Genomic DNA, 17,729 nt, shown 5'->3' on the forward strand with positions numbered 1-17,729 from the left:
TTGTGATATATGGCGCTGTAACAGTCACAGACATTTACAATTTCAGACGAACAGTTGGTAACAGGTAGTTTTTTAAGATTAAAATACACATTTCAACCTCAATGCATTTGGCAATACGTGCAACGACATTCCTCTCAACAGCGAGTAGTTCACCTTCCGCTATGTTTGCACATGCATTGACAATACGCTGACGCATGTTGTCAGGCGTTGTCGGTGGATCACGATAGCAAATATCCTTCAACTTTCGCCACAGAAAGAAATCCGGGGACGTGAGATCCGGTGAACCTGCGGGCCGTGGTATGGTGCTTCGACGACCAATCCACCTGTCATGAAATATGAGATTCAATACCGCATCAACTGCACGCGAGCTATGTCCCGGACATCCACCATGTTAGAAGTTCATCGCCATTCTATCATGCAGAGAAACATCTTGTAGTAACATCGGTAGAACATAACGTAGGAAATCAGCATACATTGCACCATTTAGATTGCCATCGATAAAATGAGGGCCAATTATTCTTCCTCCCATAATGCCGCACCATACATTAACCCGCCAAGGTCGCTGATGTTCCACTTGTCGCAGCCATCGTGGATTTCCCGTTGCCCAGTAGTGCATATTGTGCCGGTTTACGTTACGGCTTTTGGTGAACGACGCTTCGTCGCAAAAAATCTGTCATCGTCTCGTAATTTCTGTTGAGCCTAGTGGCAGAACTGTACACGACATTCAAAGTCGTCAGCATCCAATTCCTGGTGCACAGAAATATGGTGCGGTTGCAATCGATGTTGATGTAGCATTCTCAACACCGACGTTTTTGAGATTCCCGATTCTCGCCCAATTTGTGTGCTACTGATGTGCGGATTAGCCGCTACAGAAGCTAAAACACCTACTTGGGCATCGTCATTTGTTGCAGTTCGTGCTTGACGTTTCACATGTGGCTGAACACTTCCTGTTTCCTCAAACAAAGTAACTATCAGGTGAGCGGTCCGGACACTTGGATGATGTCGTCTAGGATACCGAGCAGCATACACGCCCGTTGGGCATTTTGATCACAATAACCACACATCAAGACGATATCGACCTTTTCCGCAATGGGTAAATTGTCCATTTTAACACGGGTAATGTATCACGAAGGATATACCGTCTGCACTGGCAGAATGTTACGTGATGCAATGTACTTATACGTTTGTGACTATTGCAGCGTCATCTATCACAAACCGAAAAAAGTGTCCCAACTAAAACATTTATATTTCTTTACGTACTACACGAATATGTAATAAAAATGGGGGTTCCTATTTTAAAAAATGCAGTTGATATCCGTTTGATCTACGGCAGCCCCATCTAGCGGGCCAACCATAGCGCCATGTGGTTTCGCCCTTCAAGCTAGGTGAGTTTCGTTCTTTGTAGTTTTTTCGTTTCACGCTTATTTCGTGAGATATTTGGCCCGGTAACGCTCAGTGGACCACCCTGTATACTTGAGAATGGTGGGTCACTGACTGATAGCTCCCATGCGCAGGTAGAAAGAGCCGTAGTGTTGCTGTAGGAGATGAGCCTACGTGTCAGGGAGCAGTAAGTACCTCACTGATGGCAACCGTTTGCACGTAGAAAGAGCCATAGTGGTGAGAGACGTACCTCTATAGTATGGAGTAATAGCCGCCTCACTGACGACACCCATCTGCACGTAAGCAGGAGGCATAGTGATGCTGCATCATCTGCATCTACATCATACTCAGCAGCCCACAAAGTGGTGTGTGGTGGAGGGAACTTTCGGTACCACTATCCCCCCAACCCTGTCCCACTCGCGAATAGTGCGTGGGAAGAATGATTGTCGGTAGGATAAGTAGTAGGGGTGATTCACCAACAGCGGCCAAGCTGAGGGACATACACCTGCTGAGGCAGGTGTGGTGTGTGGCTGTGCAGTAGGCAGCGGCGGGTGACTCACCGACGGCGCCCATGCGCAGGTAGAAGGAGCCGTAGTGGTGCTGCGGCAGATGCGCCGCCTGCTGGCGCAGCGGCGTGGCCGAGCGGCCCCGGCCCTGGCTGCCCGCCGCCGTGCTCAGCTCGGTGTCCGTGTGTTGGCGCGTGTCGCCGCTCTCCTCCGACCCCGAGTCCACCGACACCGAGCTCTGCGTCTGCGTCCGCTCTGCCGGGCACACCCACACACCGCGCTCAGCAAAAAGGAAAACAACCGGCAACTTAACGTCTGCAAACACACTGACGAGCCAAAATTTATGAGCGCCGCTCACTCTGAGACCAAATGCCTACGGTGGTGTTGCACCGCGGTAATTGTAATGGTACTTTAATTACGTAACCATTACGGCACCCCACCTCAACCTCTCGAGACCAGCAATATTCTACTGTGTTTCTGTAAAGTAATTGCCATAATTCTGAGACAACATTCAGATTTGATTTGATTAATGTAGAGGTACTTTGATACATCGATATGTTTATATTGCAATGATATTATTCTTATGTGTATTATTTCTTTTGTCACTATGATCTTTGTCGTACTTGTAACTCTGATTTTTGGGCGCGTAAGTGGTTATTAGACAGTCAAGACTTGGACGTCATGTTGGAAAGACGAAAATTGTAGTCAGTTTATAAAATGTGAACTTTAACAGTGAGCAAGATATTTTCAAGTGTGTTTTATAATGTGAAGTGATGTTTTGGAATGACTTGCGTGATATTGCAACAAAAGCAATAAAAAAGAAGTGTAAGTTAAATTCGGAGTGCTGATTACTTTTTTACATCACCGTTGTCCTAACTTTCAAAGGTTTAATCTTCAAGAATGGTTTGTGAAACACATCTATAAAACTTTTGAATACTACAGAATAACAAAACAAAAATGGCTCTGAGCACTATGGGACTTAACATCTGTGGTCATCAGTCCCCTAGAACTTAGAACTACTTAAACCTAACTAACCTAAGGACATCACACACATCCATGCCCGAGGCAGGATTCGAACCTGCGCCCGTAGCAGTCCCGTGGTTCCGGACTGAGCGCCTGAACCGCTAGACCACCATGGCCGGCGCAGAATAACACCTCGGCCTCTTTGCACCCGAGCTTTGAATCACCACCACCTAGATTTTTCGACGATCGAGCCATGAGTTCACAACGAGACCAGCGTGGGAAACACGAAAAGATGAGTGCCTAGTTTATCCATTATTTCATGAAATGACTATTAACTGTGCTCTAATGACACCTGCCACATAATTCAACTTTGTTGTTGCACGAAAATGCAGTATTTAGCAGGGTGAGCAACATCACAATCATAATTAATTTTTGACCTTTGTTGTGGTAGGGTTGTTAGATAATGAAAGTATGAAAGTCCAGAAGGGATGAATGGCAAACACTCTAGTAACTATACGAGCAGCAAATGAGGAATTACGCTGATATAAGTGACTGACAGAGTATAATTATGGCGCAGTCGGAAGTGTTTCAGAGCAAACCATTCCACACACATTGTCAGACAAACCCCTGTGTTCCCACGCTGACCCGTGACATCTCCAGTTGCAACTCCAGTACTCTTTGAACCAGCAAGACTGGACCCTGGATTGATGACAACGTATCGCTTGGTGAAGTGAACCGCGTTTCGTGTTGCCATATCGATGGTCATGAGGTCTGAGTCAGAAATCTAAGACACTATGACAGCTGTGGACTTTGTGAACAGTAAATGTGAATGCGAAAGACTTCGCCAGATGATGAAGAGTATGTCACTCGCCGAAACGTCGCAAGACACCGCCACCCAGGTGGAAGCCCGAGAACTCTTCACCTTATGTGAACAGTATTGCAAACCAGCTGCATCCTTTCATGATTGATGTCTTCTCTGATGGCAGTGGCATATTCCAGCAGGATAACTGTCCTTCTCACAAGGTCAAAATCATGGTCTGAGATGTGTGACGGTGATAACGTGGTCACTAAGTTCACCTGTGCGGAATCTGATGGGAGACATCCAGGACGCTGGCGGGAGCTAACTCCATGTCCACAAGCTACTGGCTCATCATTTACGGGGCGTGCGCGACCACTCCATAGACATATGGAGTCACCTTACCTCTGGAACCCTATCGAGGGCTTATTGAATCTACGCTCTATGGAATCGCTGGTCTACTGTGTTCCAAAGAAGGGCCAACAGCCTGTTAAGCTGGAGAGGCATAACGATTTGGCTTATCAGCGCAGTTTCCATGAAATACTTTGTCCACCCAACAGTAGCTACCTACCATGCCGAACTTTATAACCCACGCCAGTGCAGTAGGTGGTTGAAATGCTGATAGTGAAAAAATAAATGTAGAAAGTTGCTGGCAGGCGTTAGAGTAGAATCTGGAGGTTTGCTAGTTACCACCGAGGTTTGCATCTGTGTTCTGGACTAAATTCCACATGTGTCCATAGCATCTGATTAACTGAAGGTATATAACACTTAAAGGTATTTCATCCACCGAATGGGAATATCGAGCTCTCGATGAGAGGCGATGTGTCAATATTACAAACATAACATGAAAATTCTGTACACACCACATTCGAAGTACACGCATCATACGCAGACACTGAGGGGAAGTTGCCAATAGGTATGAAAAAAGAAAACCTCCCCAATCTTAAGGATTGTACCTCCACACTCGTGGTTGCTCCAACCCAAAATGCCAGATGACGTCAGTTTCATTTCAATCAGGTGTTCCTGAATAAGATTTATCAAAAAGGCTAACAATACAGAACGGTTGATATAGAAAAACCACAAAAACTTGCATCTTAGAGGGTAGAAGTGTGTGTGAAACATCTGTCGCTAATTCATACAACACTGCTCCACTGCGTTCGGTCGGTTAATGTACGTACACAGTGCAAAGGTGTGTATGCAATCCACGAAATAATGGAAAAGTAGTTCGTGAGGTAATGTTTCTTTCCAATGAAAGTGAATGAGGTGACGAATCACAATGAGGATGTTATTGCTGTAGGCGTTAATTATACGGCTGACCATCCTAATGAGGTACTGTTTGGGGATGAGATCTGTACTTAGATACATTCATTGTAACTGTAATCCTCGGTATACATAGCAGTAATTTAACAACATAAAAATCAGCCGACTACCTTCTACCCGATTATGACTCTTCATTAGTGCTCAACATGACATTACAGATCTAAGGGTCGAGCTGTAGGGAGCCCGTAAATATTTTTTTCCTTTATGATCTTGTTTCCTTCATTATGTTTAACAATACATGTAAATACATCCAAATATTAAAATAAATTTCAGTGTATCTGTACGTACGTGCCAATACCACGTAAGTACCTGTTTTCGACTTAGAAACTGAACAATCGAGTGGTATGGCGTCAACGAAGAAGAGACGCTGATATCTGACGTGGCGGCGTGGCTGGGGTGTTGGTTTTCGTGCGTAAAGACACGGATAAATCGTTTACATTAATGTGTCTATTGTATTGATTTGACGAACTCTGACAGTTTTCGCGTGTACAATGGACGCAGATTGGTGTCTTACTGGTGAGTCTGTGATATCGTATTTAAACGTTTCCCGGACTGTGTTCGGATGTGAATAAACGTTGAACTCCGTTGCGTCAATCACTGAACTGAAACTATTTCGTCCATCTACGACAACAATGTCGCAGAAACAGCAATTTTTCAGCGTATCTGTAAAAAGAGTACACAAACACTCTCCCATTCATTGTGTGTACTAACCATTTTTTCTCCGATTCCGGTTTCTCAAGTAGTAAATAAATATTTTTCTGAAGTGAGCAGATTTGTAAAAAGCTATTATACGGCGTGCGCGCGGACCTATCGTAAATGTCCTTTGTGCCGATTCGCTGGTAACAGCAGCCCCTGTAGCATTCGAACGTAACAGCTGGTGTAGATGTGTTTAGGACTGGTTTGTTCACACCACTACGTGAGTTGCATTGGTTGGGCGCATCAGTGTATTTCGATACATTTTCTCCAGACTGAACATATGTGAGACAATCTCTGACGTGAACTCTGCCCCACTGGCAGTATCCAGGATATCAAGGACCTGTTACAGCACCTGTGCATCAGCTTCCCTCAGGAAAGGATAAAACGGGTTTATGACACCCTGCGCAATTCCGTCTGGGCATGCATCCAGGCGAGAGGGAGAGCACCGTTATACTCCTAAGTGGGCTAAAACTGCCAACTTCTTTACAACTTCAGCACTAGTTTGTAATCACAGAGACACCATTATATACACTCTCAATCCGCGTTGTTTCAATTATTTCCTCCTCTCCTTCTAGGTAATTCTCTCATTTTTTTGTTTGGTTTTTGTCAAGCTGCGTAGTTTCTATCAAAATCACAAACCTGTCCACCCGTTACCATCTACTGCCCGAAGCACGAATCGCAATAATTGGTCCTACAGCGTTATTATCAACTTGCAAAATTTTCTGTTCGATGTGTTGTTTATATATTACTATTGTCTTCCTGTAATTCATATTTAGCCTTGGTGTAAGTTGGATTTATAGTATCACATTAGCACCAAATTTCAGCACAAATCTGCCCAACGACGCAGTGGATGTGCCACACGATAAGAAGGTCGTCATTCTCCCACTTACCCACATTTCAGCCCTTCTTTTGTCGCATCTTGGATGGAGGTCCGACCTGCTACACCCAGCATTGAAATCACACGATTTTCTTACGACTCACAAAGGAATTTCTTTCAGACACAGTACTGTTCAGAATCGACACGGAAAAGCCTCAGAGGGAGGCATAAAGGCCGTCAATGAAACCATCCCCTTTTCTTGGCACTTTGATTCCCCCTTTTTGCGGTCGAAAACGACAGTTAGCAGTGTGATGAGCGAGGAAGACGTTTTGAACAGCCTTCCACTCAGCTGACATCTCCATGACGTTTCAACCTTTCTTTGAGGACATCGTAGGATTAAATGAGAGCTCACCCCTTTGAGCGGTTGGTTTGGGTTGTTTCGGGGAAGAGACCAAACAGTGAGGTCAGTGGTTCAAAAAATGGTTCAAATGGCTCTGAGCACTAGGGGTCTTAACATCTGAGGTCATCAGTCCCCTAGAACTTGGAACTATTTAAACCTAACCAACCTAAGGATATCACACACATCCATGCCCGAGGCAGGATTCGAACCTGCGACCGTAGCGGTCGCGCGGTTCCAGACTGAAGTGCCTAAAACCGCTAGGCCACTCCGGCCGCCGAGGTCAGTGGTCTCATGGGTTTAGAGAAGGATGGGGAAGTAAGTCAGGGGAGCCCTTTCAAAGGGACCATCCCGGCATTTGCCTGGCGCGATTTAGGTTAATCACGGAAAACCTAAATAAGGATGGCCGGACGCGGGATTGAACCGTAGTCCTCCCGAATACTAGACCCCTTTGGAGCGCAGTGCAGCAGCAGTTTATTCTCTGCTTTACAGGATTGAACCACTAGGGTCTGTTCAAAACGTTTTGACGAAATCTGAACTTGATCCAAAGCAGCAAAGGGGTCTTATGCTTTTTCAGTACTTCTGTTTCACATACTGCTGTGACATGATAACAGAGGGCTGTAACAGTGTTACATGCATGAATAAAGTGCCAGAGGTACTCTCTGAGACGTCGCAGTTCGGAAAAACCCTCGATGGCACCCATCTTCATATATCGAGATTTTTTAAAATGCGCCTTTACTGAGAAAGCCTTTGAAATAGTGCTAGTTGCCTGCAGGTAGGCAACCACTTGATACGCCTCTGCTGCCAGTTGCCTTCCTTTAAATGTAAAGCGTATTTTTAAAATTCTCAATGATCTTGGGGCAGGGGGTATAAGACCGAGGGCGTTGCCAAACTGGGGGACCTTAGAACGACCCTTTGCTGCTTTATTATTGCATGTGTCAATGTCGCATCCCTCCGCGATCACTCCATAACAGGGTGTGAAACAGGACCACTGGAAAAAGCTTGAGAACCTTTTCTTCTTCGAATCACGTTCAGATTTCGTGGAATGGTATTGAACTGTCCCATGTGGTTCCACCGTGTACACCAGTGGATGACATGCAGCTGCACTGCATTCCCAAGCGGTGAGATAGCGTTCGATGGGGCTGGTAGCCCACGAGGTCCTTAGAGACGGATGAAGCGTCAGGAAGATATCAGTATCAAAGATTGTCGAGAATGTCTTCCTGTTGCTTATCACACTCCTAACTGTCGTTTCCGACCGCAAAATGAGAGGCAATTAACGCCCCAAGAAAAGGCGGTGGTTGCATTGCCCCCATTCTTGCCACCCTCTGAAGCCTTCTCGTCTCTTTTCTGAGCGGCGGCGCGTTTGAAACGTTTTCCACGGCCACTCTCAGAAAAACCGCGTGATTTCAACGGTGGGCGTCGCCGTGGACCTCCATTGCCTCAGATCCGTCGCCGTTCTATCGTAGAGGCATCAAAGGAAGGGGGCGAGATGTAAGACAGGGTACGACGACCTTCCCGTGGGGCAGTACATCCACGGCGGTGCTGAGCAGAGCTGTGGTGAAATCTGATGCCAGTGGGACACTAACACATTTTCTCATCACATGAAATACTGAGCTCTGACCTTTTTTCCGCACATATCGACTGCTTGAACCGTCGGCGACGAGCCCGGGGGAGGGCGGGGGGGGGGGGGGGGGGGGTCAGAGGAGTGACGTCGCAGGGTGCCACACTTTTGCACCATTACAGCATAAGGTTAGGCTTCTTTGAGACAGATTGTTAACTTGTGTGTCACAATGGGAAAGAATTACGGGTTTTCGAAAAGTGATCCTCTCATTCTGTTGCGCAGTGCATGGTTTTTTTTTTTTTAGCAGCACTTTGTTATAAAAGGGCGAATAAAATCTTGTCATTGTCTTTGTAAGCTTATATACGGCACAGTTCTCATTCACACTACCTCAACTATTCACCTTTTTTGTGTGGTAACACGTGAATACAACAGCAGCTCAAGGATCAACCTTATTAAATTAGTTTCTTTTATTATTAATTTGAGATCTGAAAGTGGCCGCAGACATAGGAAACAAAAGTGCCATGAGTAAATTCACTTATTTCACAAGTACAAAAATAACGATATAACTCACAATTTGAAGGTTATTGAGAAGACTACACATTTCTTTATGTAAAAATCATAACGTTCAGCATCACTCGCAGATATGGTGGTGGTGGTGGTGGTGGTGGTGGTGATTAGTGTTTAACGTCCCGTCGACAACGAGGTCATTAGAGACGGAGCGCAAGCCCGGGTTAGGGAAGGATTGGGAAGGAAATCGGCCGTGTCCTTTCAAAGGAACCATCCCGGCATTTGCCTGAAGCGGTTTAGGGAAATCACGGAAAACCTAAATCAGGATGGCCGGAGACGGGATTGAACCGTCGCAGATATATTAATGAGTAAAGCAAGCGGCGGCTTGCGGTATTTTTGCACATATATTGCGTTCCAAATCATGAAATACTTCGAAGAAAACTATCTATTGAGCCTCGGCACGAATTCAGAGCACGTTGTTTCTTACGAAACAGAACTCGGTGTTTATTCAAAAGAACTAATGAGTGATGTCAGGGGATGCTAAATGATTCCATATTTCTAGGGTTTCGGGAGACTCTTGACACCGATCCTCACAAGTGATATCTTGTCAGACCTACGTCCATGGCGTATCGTCTTAGTTGTGCGACGGGATTCGTGATTACCTGTCAAGAAGGTCACAGTTCCTAGTAAGTGACGGCACGTGATCGAGTGAAACAGAAATGATGTGTAGTATTCCCGAGGAATCGCCCTCTGTTGTTTCTAACCTACATAGCCGATTTAGGAGACAATTCGAGAAGACCTCATTTGCGGACGATGCTGTCGTTTGTGTTGTAAAGTCATCAGAAGACCAAAACTAATTGAAAGATGAATTATACAAGATATCTGTATGGTGTGAAGCGCGGAAGTTTATTTTTAGAGTCTAAGGCCCTCTACATGAATACTAAAATGAATCTTTTAAATTTCGGTTACACGATAAAGCACACAAATTTAGAAGTTGTGGATGGAACTAAACACCTAGGGAGTAAAATTGCGAACAACTTAAATAAGAACCATCACGTAGACAATGTTGTGGGAAAGGTGAAACAAAAACTGCTTTTCATTGGCAGAACACGCAGAAGATGCAACAAATCTGATGAAGAGGCTGTCCACAGTACGCTTGACCGTCCTCTTCTGGAGTACTGCGATGCAGTATGAGATCCTTACCAGAAACGATTGACGGGGGGAAATCGACAATAGTTTCGTATTTATGCAAAATATGGGAGAGAATGTCAAGGACACGATACATGAGTTTAGTGGGTACAATCGAAACAAAACTTTTTTTTCATTGCTGCAAGAACTTCTGACGAAATTCAGTCCTCTGTCCGAATGCCGAACTAGTTTGTTGATTCCCATCCACACAGAGAGAAATGATCATCGTAATAACATAGGAGAAATCAGATCTCGCACGCAATGTTCTACGTGTCCGTTTCTCCGATCTGTTATTCGAAATGTTCAAATGCATGTGAATTCCTAAGGGACCAAACTGCTGAGGTCATCGGTCCCTATACTTACACACTACTTAAACTCACTTATGCTAAGAACAACACACACACACACACACACACACACACACACACACACGCCCATGGGAGGACTCGAACCTTCGGCGGGAGGGGGCTGCTATTCGAGAGTGGAGGGGTAGAGAAATAGAGTGGTTCGCTAAACGCTCTGCCAAGCTCTTCAGTGAAAATTTCATTGTACTAATGTAGGTATCCGAACACCTCTTTCTGCACTGTCTTCGTAAAGACTGGACAAGAATAACCAGGAAAGTATTACTCCATTGACGCTTGCCACATCAGGTCATGCTCGAGTGAACGTGTCTAACTGCTCCTTAAAACGTGAAGTCAGACGCCACCCACATAGAATTCGAGCTGTTGCTCGCCGGAAAAAGAGATCTGTGTGTGACAAAACGGGCTGCACCGGAAGGGACACGCCACAGTCGTGGCTTTCATACGCAGTGGAGGGGCAAACGTAGGATCACAAGGCTTGCCTCTGTTCGGCCTGTGAGTGGCTGCCGTGGGGTCCCCTACGGCTGCGTTATGCCTTCACGGCAGTCTGGAACACATGCACCGCTTGTCACAACATCCAGTTCCAGGGATATGACGTCTGAATTACGTGAAAGAGACTGCACAGTTCCTCGAAAAATTTGGCCTTGTTATTAAATCGCGATTAACAAAACTGCAAACTGGCTAACACGGAAGCAGCAGGGTTAAATTCCCGTACGTTTAGCGTTATGAAAAAAAAAATTGATCTTCTGTTTATCATTTCACGCCAGTGCCGGAATGATTCGTTTTACAACGTCGCATCCCAATTTTCAACCCACACTCATGCGAGTGAGTTGTAACTCCGTATTAAATGGCATGGCGAGGTAAAGCAGCGGTTAAGACAATGGGCGAGTACTGGGCGCATAAGCAAGGATTGTGCGAAATAAATTTTTAAAAAAGGCGAGAGAAAAGCCTCAGATTGAGCGATAGAAGTGTAGGAGACCTGCCATTACTTTTTCAGTGGAGTTTTCCCAGCATTCATACCGAGTGTTGTAAGAAACCACGGAGAACCAGGCGAGGAAAATCGGGCTGTGGTCTTGGCATGCTTCATGCCAAATGCGAGTCTATTACCAACCCACTGCACTGTCTGTATCGGCGACATTTGTTTAACACTGCAATGGTATTTTAGCGTAAACTACGTCTCCTTTCCATCCACATCGTTGTCCTTCAATAACAGACACTGTGTGGCTAACGACCTATAATTCGACGGTACGTTAACCTCCTTCCTAATGATCAAACCAGGCTTTAATAGATTTTATTGTGATACGAGGGTTGTCCAGAAAGTAAGCTCGGATCGATAGCGAAATGGAAACCACTGGGAAAATCCGGTAAAGCTTTGCACAGATGTGTTGGGCAGTGTGTCTAGTATACCCCTCAATCGTGTCGCGTATCACTTTTCAGTTTTTAGTGAACAGTGAGCACGTAAAGATGCATAGGGAATAGCGTCTCCCGCCAAGCATGAGTGCCTGGTTAGAGATTTCGCCTGTGCCATGCAGCCCACATAACACAACAGTCGAGCAGTTCCATCTTCATGCCATTTCTCGCCCGCACACTGCAGAGGCAATGAAGACACTTCGGCAGCATTTCCGATAAGTGTCTGATCACCCACAATACAGTCTGTAATTGGCTCCCCACGGAGCCTCATCTCTGCTCACGAGAACCGCTGGCTATGAAGGCAAAATTTTTCCACAGACAACGAGCTGCAGACCAGTGCAGATAATTGGCCGAAAGCACTGGCGGCTGCTTTCTATGACGAGGATATTGGAAAGTTGATACAACACTACGTCAGAACACGAAGTTGGAGCGGCGACTATTAGAGAAGTAGGTGGAAGGTGTACCTAACGGTTGCAAATAAAATGTTTCTGGTTTTCGCTGTGGTTTCCATTTCGCGGCTGATAGAAACTTACTTTCTAGACTACCCTCGTATTATGAACTTTATATAGTGAATTCAGTATTTTAATCTTACGTGACTCACTTGCAATAAAATGAGTGACCCAAGAAAGCAAAAAAAACAGTAACTAACAACAAATAAGTATCCAGAATGAGATTTTCACTCTAGAGCGGAGTGTGCGCTGATAGGAAGCTTCCTGGCAGATTAAAACAAGTACTTCGATTTGTTTGATAAGAAATTTTCCAATTTCGATACTCATGATCGCTGTAGCTTGGCGGTAGTTGCAGCTGGAAGTTCGTTATGGCTGGCATACCTGGTAAAGAATTTTATGTTGGTTATTACTTTAAGTTACATAACTGTAAACATTTTGAGCCAATATTCTAGCCTCTAGTAACAATGTTTACGGTCATTAGAAATATCCTAATCTTAAGTCTTCCATCTTAACTCGACTTTCCTGTAAGTAAACTGTTAGTGGCTGAAGTTAGGAAGTTTTCTCAATCTGTGGACACATGGCCTTTTTTGCGTCTGAGCAGGGATTTATCCAGCGATTGTAGACATTTAAACCCATAAACTCCTACATGCAAGAACAGTTATACTATTAGCCCACTCTTCACACTCCAGCTGTTGAGACAGCCAAGAAAACGAGGTCGACATTCTGCTCCTCTGCAGTGACACAATAGGTTTCTCCAATTAGGTGCTTCTTGTAGCAAGTATGGCATTAAGTAAGGCTATTATAGTGTTCTTAAATATTCTGGAGCACTGACGTTCCTAGTACTATAAATTTACCACTAGTTCTGAGTTCCTATTGCCATATCTCCGCCTTCCTACGTAGAGGACATTGCGTTGTGTTTCCCATGTTTTTATATTTCTTGACGTCCATAACTTTGCATTTCGCTACATTAAAAGCCTGTTCAAATGGCTCTGAGCACTATGGGACGTAACTTCTGAGGTCATCAATCCCCTAGAACTTGTAACTACTTAAACCTAACTAACCTAAGGACATTACACACATTCATGCCCGAGGCAGGATTCGAACCTGCGACCGTAGCGGTCGCACGTTTCCCGGCTGTAGCGCCTAGAACCGCTCGGCAACACCGGCCGGCTGTACGTTGTGAAGCATGGACGCACTTTTGGAACTATGTGAGTTCAAATTTATTACGAGAAGGAATGATGACTCAGAACAATGGTTGAATACCATACGAACATAAAAAACGTTCTGAAATTAAGAACTGAGTGTTATTTGGTGAGCTAAAAAGTTTTTTTTGTAGGCTTGTATTTTTGGTCCACTTCACCCTCATCACAGTCAAATTAACGATAATTATTGTATTGAATGATTTTCTGAGTTAATTGAAGTTATTACATTACATTAATTTTCATATTAGAGCCTACAATTGTTTTCTTTGATAAGTTCCTTCCGAACTGAATTTTCAAACTTAAGGGTTGAGTCATTGGCATTCTGTGTCAATAGTATGAGCCCACTTTCTCTGGACCAACTGTGATTTCTACTTCAACGACAAATGCTGAGTCTCCTTTTGTTGTTAGTATGGAATAAGTTTCAAGTCTTACTAATGGATTTTGTGGTTATCTTTCTTCTTAATCATTATTTAATTGTTGGCTTTGTTTACGTGACACATTACAAAGGTGGCACAACGACTTGTCGGAAAGCAAGAAATTGTTTAGATTTTACAATTTCATACGAAAAAAAGCCTACACAGTGCTCACATAAGAAAGTAAATAGGTGAGAAACGTATAAAATTGAAATTTTTTCGACAGCGTAAAATTCAGCTCTGTGCATGATGAATAATAGTTTTGGGTGTTATCTGGCACTTACAAACGAAACAAGCCACAAACGAAAGTGAGACAATAAACTGCCTTCTAAATGTTGTTTGATGTGTTTCTATGGTTTTTTTCTTTTCTCGTGGAAATAAAGGTACTTTTGGAAAAAAAAACTGAACGACAAAGTTCCCATTCTCAGTACGGTGGAGAATGTAACGCACAAGCTTTGTTGTCAACATCCGCTGTAAATTTTTCTGGGGGTCATTAAGAAACTGATCACTGCTACTTCCTTAAAGCTGTTATTCAAAAAATGGTTCAAATGGCTCTGAGCATTATGGGACTTAACATCTGAGGTCATCAGTTCCGTAGAACTTAGAACAATTTAACCTAACTAACCTAAGGACATCACACAAATCCATGCCCGAGGCAGGATTCAAACCTGCGACCGTAGCGGTCGCGCGGTCCTAGAGTGAAGCGCCTAGAACCGCTCAGCCACACCGGCCGGCAGCTGTTATTAAATTCAAACTTTTTGTGATAATGACATATCGTCGACATCGAGGCTGTGAGTTTTGGAACAATATAGATGAAGACATTAAACGTTGATTTTTCGTGGTTTTTATGTGGCATTTCATAAGCTCTTGAGCTTATTTTTCCTCAGTTCCACACTTAATAAACCCAATAAACCGCCGTTTCACAATTCTCTTGTAGTTGCATCTGCACAATGTGTGTCATTGTGTAAACTCCTCTCTTTTGGCAAAAGAAGCAAGTTTTAACTCGGCAACAAGAAAAATGTAGGTTTTACTCAAAATTCACCACTCATGACGCTGTCCTGAAAGTAACAAATGTGTAAGAATGCAGCCGAAAGTAAATAGCTGCTTTTATGGCATTTTCGACGAAATTTTTTTTAGATGCTAAACGAAGCAGATGTGACATTAGATGTATCTGAATGGCCACAATGCAAGTGTGGGTGTCGAGGTGTTTCACTTAATATTTACCAAAACAAATGTGAGCGTAGGCTTCAGTTTAGCATGGCACTTCCCCTCCAGCGCTTGGCACTTCCACTACAGTGTCTGCCCACAAACCCCACACACACTCCTCTCCCAGTGTGTGCCCTGCTGACTGCATATCTGCTAGCCACGTTATTCTAATAGCGGCTTCTGTCAGCACTATACTTTCATCCAAAGCAGTCTCGGTGTTTGTCGTCCTCACATTGACTTCATAATAAATTTTTTGAAGATCACTGTGTTACGTTTTTTATTTCTTCATCTATACGTGGAATCTATGCACTATGTTACTTGCATACTTGAAATTGTAAGTACATGTTAACAACATGCCTGCTAAAATGTGGACTACAGTCATATCATTGCAGTCACAAACTTTTATTCCAGAAATATTTACATCTGATACTCAATATTAACTTTACTTTTTATAATTAATCAACGTGTATGTTTATATCCTTGTTGATAGTATCTAGATCTAGTCGTTAGTATCTATAGTCTACTTTCTTCCAAGAGAGCTACCCTGAAAAAATTTCAGACCTCCTGTTCAAATAGATGTCTTGTGCATCAGAGAGACATTTCAGAAAATTTAATTCTCAGGAAACTCAGTTCAAAGCTATATCTGATTTATGACTCAAGACCGTTGTTCCTAATACACTCCATGTGTCTTATCTTCTTGATTCATGTGTTCCTCATCTTCTATCTTCCTTTTCTTGTTCCCGTTTTTACTCTGGCCTCTTTAGTGGCCTCAAGAGCCCACTTTTCAGTTTCAGCCCTCTCATGGAACCAACTGCCACCAGCGACTGTCTCCTCCAGAACCGAGAATATGTTCCTAGCGTTCTGGAACTTCACGTCTGCTTACTGCTCCATCATGAAAACAAATAGCAGCATATAACACATCTATTGCATAGTTATAAATCCAAAAGACGCTGCTTTTGGCGAGCGTTCTAATATCAGATGATTGAAACAGTGTCTTTTCTCACTGTAATTTTTTTTTTGCCCTAGTTGAAACATTCATTCACATTTGCCAGAAATCGGCCAGCTGGAGTATGAAAACTAACAAATTCATCTCTAGGGTCACACAGATGTGTTAACAGCGCTGGAAATTGCCACTGATGATGCTTCCCAAATAATAGAAGCGACACGCGTATGGCAATAAACAAACTGCCTCTATTTAGTTGCATAGTCGTACATACCTCCACGAATTTAGATCAACTAAGAGAAAGACGGAAAACAGATAAAAATGACGACTGTGACGATAGTTTACTGTGACTTAGGTTCCTTGATTGCTTCTAATATTGCAGTTTACAGGGAGTGACGGTGAACATAAACGTGACCAGTTGCAAGTGCTTTCCTGTAGCAGCACCATGAGTCTACACCAATGTCACTGGGTTCGTGCTGTGGGTTGTCATCTGTAGAAGTTTTGTGGAAGAAGAATCTGCTATCCTCATGGCCTGTATGTCACTCTGATTCCTTCTTATGGCTAAACAATAATAGAGCTCCAGCTTGTCCATCTTTTCCTTAGTGAAACGACCACGACCACATGTAGGTTTGCCATCACTGAGTGTTTTTCCCCATTCATATCCTTTATTAGTTTATCTAAACTTGTGCCCAGCCTCGTTTGCGCATATCCAACACACTCCAGCTTTTACAGTATTTCCGTAAGCCATGTTTTTCAACACATCTGCAATCTTTCTTGAGTCTCCATCTCCAAGGTACTCCAAAAAACGTGGCCGCGCACCGTGAGATTTTTAAGTTGTTTGTTAAACAACTTCTCGATGTCTACTTCAATTCTTTTAACTAACATTCTTTTCAAAAACCAGTAAACATCGATTTAAGGCGGAAAACGTACTTCCAACCTCGTTGAGGAGACGAATTAACATACTTGAAACGGCCACTTAGTGTTGCCACTAACGCCACCCTCCTGAAAAGCGCTGCTTCCTGCCAGAACTTCTCAAAAGTTTATTTCCAACAAGTGCTGGGAAACACCAGCAATCCTCGGCAAAATCTCTTGCCCTTGAAAACAGCCTTGCACGCCTAGACAACAACCCACTTAACATCATTTGAAGACCTGAAGTCCACAGAAAAGCCTCTTTTCTTCTGGGTGCTGGAAACTATCTCTGGCGTACACAACAGCAACGGATACAGCCCACCGATGCTGTCAGGGGAGTTAATGAAGTTGTCTTTTTTCGGCTATTCTAGGCGCGTTTTACGACTTGTCCTTCACAATCAATTGTCTTAAACAAAAGGTAATGGACCAACCTTTTTCTTAGCACTTTGTAACACTTCGGTTGAGTTTACAGTGATAAAAGCTATAGAAAGAATAATTTAAAATTAAGAATAGAATTTTTGGAGGGGAAAATAGTGTAGAATCAGAGTTCGGTAATTGCAGATCAAAATTACAGTATATCAGCAAGTAGTTTAACGACTAAGTACAGCAAAGCCACGGAAGCTCCGTCATGGAGAAGGCAGTGACGTTAAACTCTTGTAATGAAAAACCTATAAAAAGGCCTGATCGTCATGATTGCCTTCTTTTTT

The 17,729-nt window shown here is 43.7% G+C and overlaps 1 protein-coding gene across 6 annotated transcripts in view; it reads right to left on the bottom strand.

The window, feature by feature from the left end:
- LOC126355846 (proton channel OtopLc-like) overlaps positions 1–17,729 on the bottom strand; it is a 510,363-nt gene that overhangs the window by 100,805 nt on the left and 391,829 nt on the right. For all 6 annotated transcript variants that reach the window (XM_050006307.1, XM_050006306.1, XM_050006310.1 and 3 more), the window contains one exon: positions 1,941–2,141. In XM_050006307.1, coding sequence (XP_049862264.1) covers positions 1,941–2,141 — 201 coding nt within the window. The remainder of the gene's footprint in view (positions 1–1,940; positions 2,142–17,729) is intronic.

Source organism: Schistocerca gregaria, chromosome 3, assembly GCF_023897955.1.
Source record: "Schistocerca gregaria isolate iqSchGreg1 chromosome 3, iqSchGreg1.2, whole genome shotgun sequence".
NCBI classification, from domain to species: domain Eukaryota; kingdom Metazoa; phylum Arthropoda; class Insecta; order Orthoptera; family Acrididae; genus Schistocerca; species Schistocerca gregaria.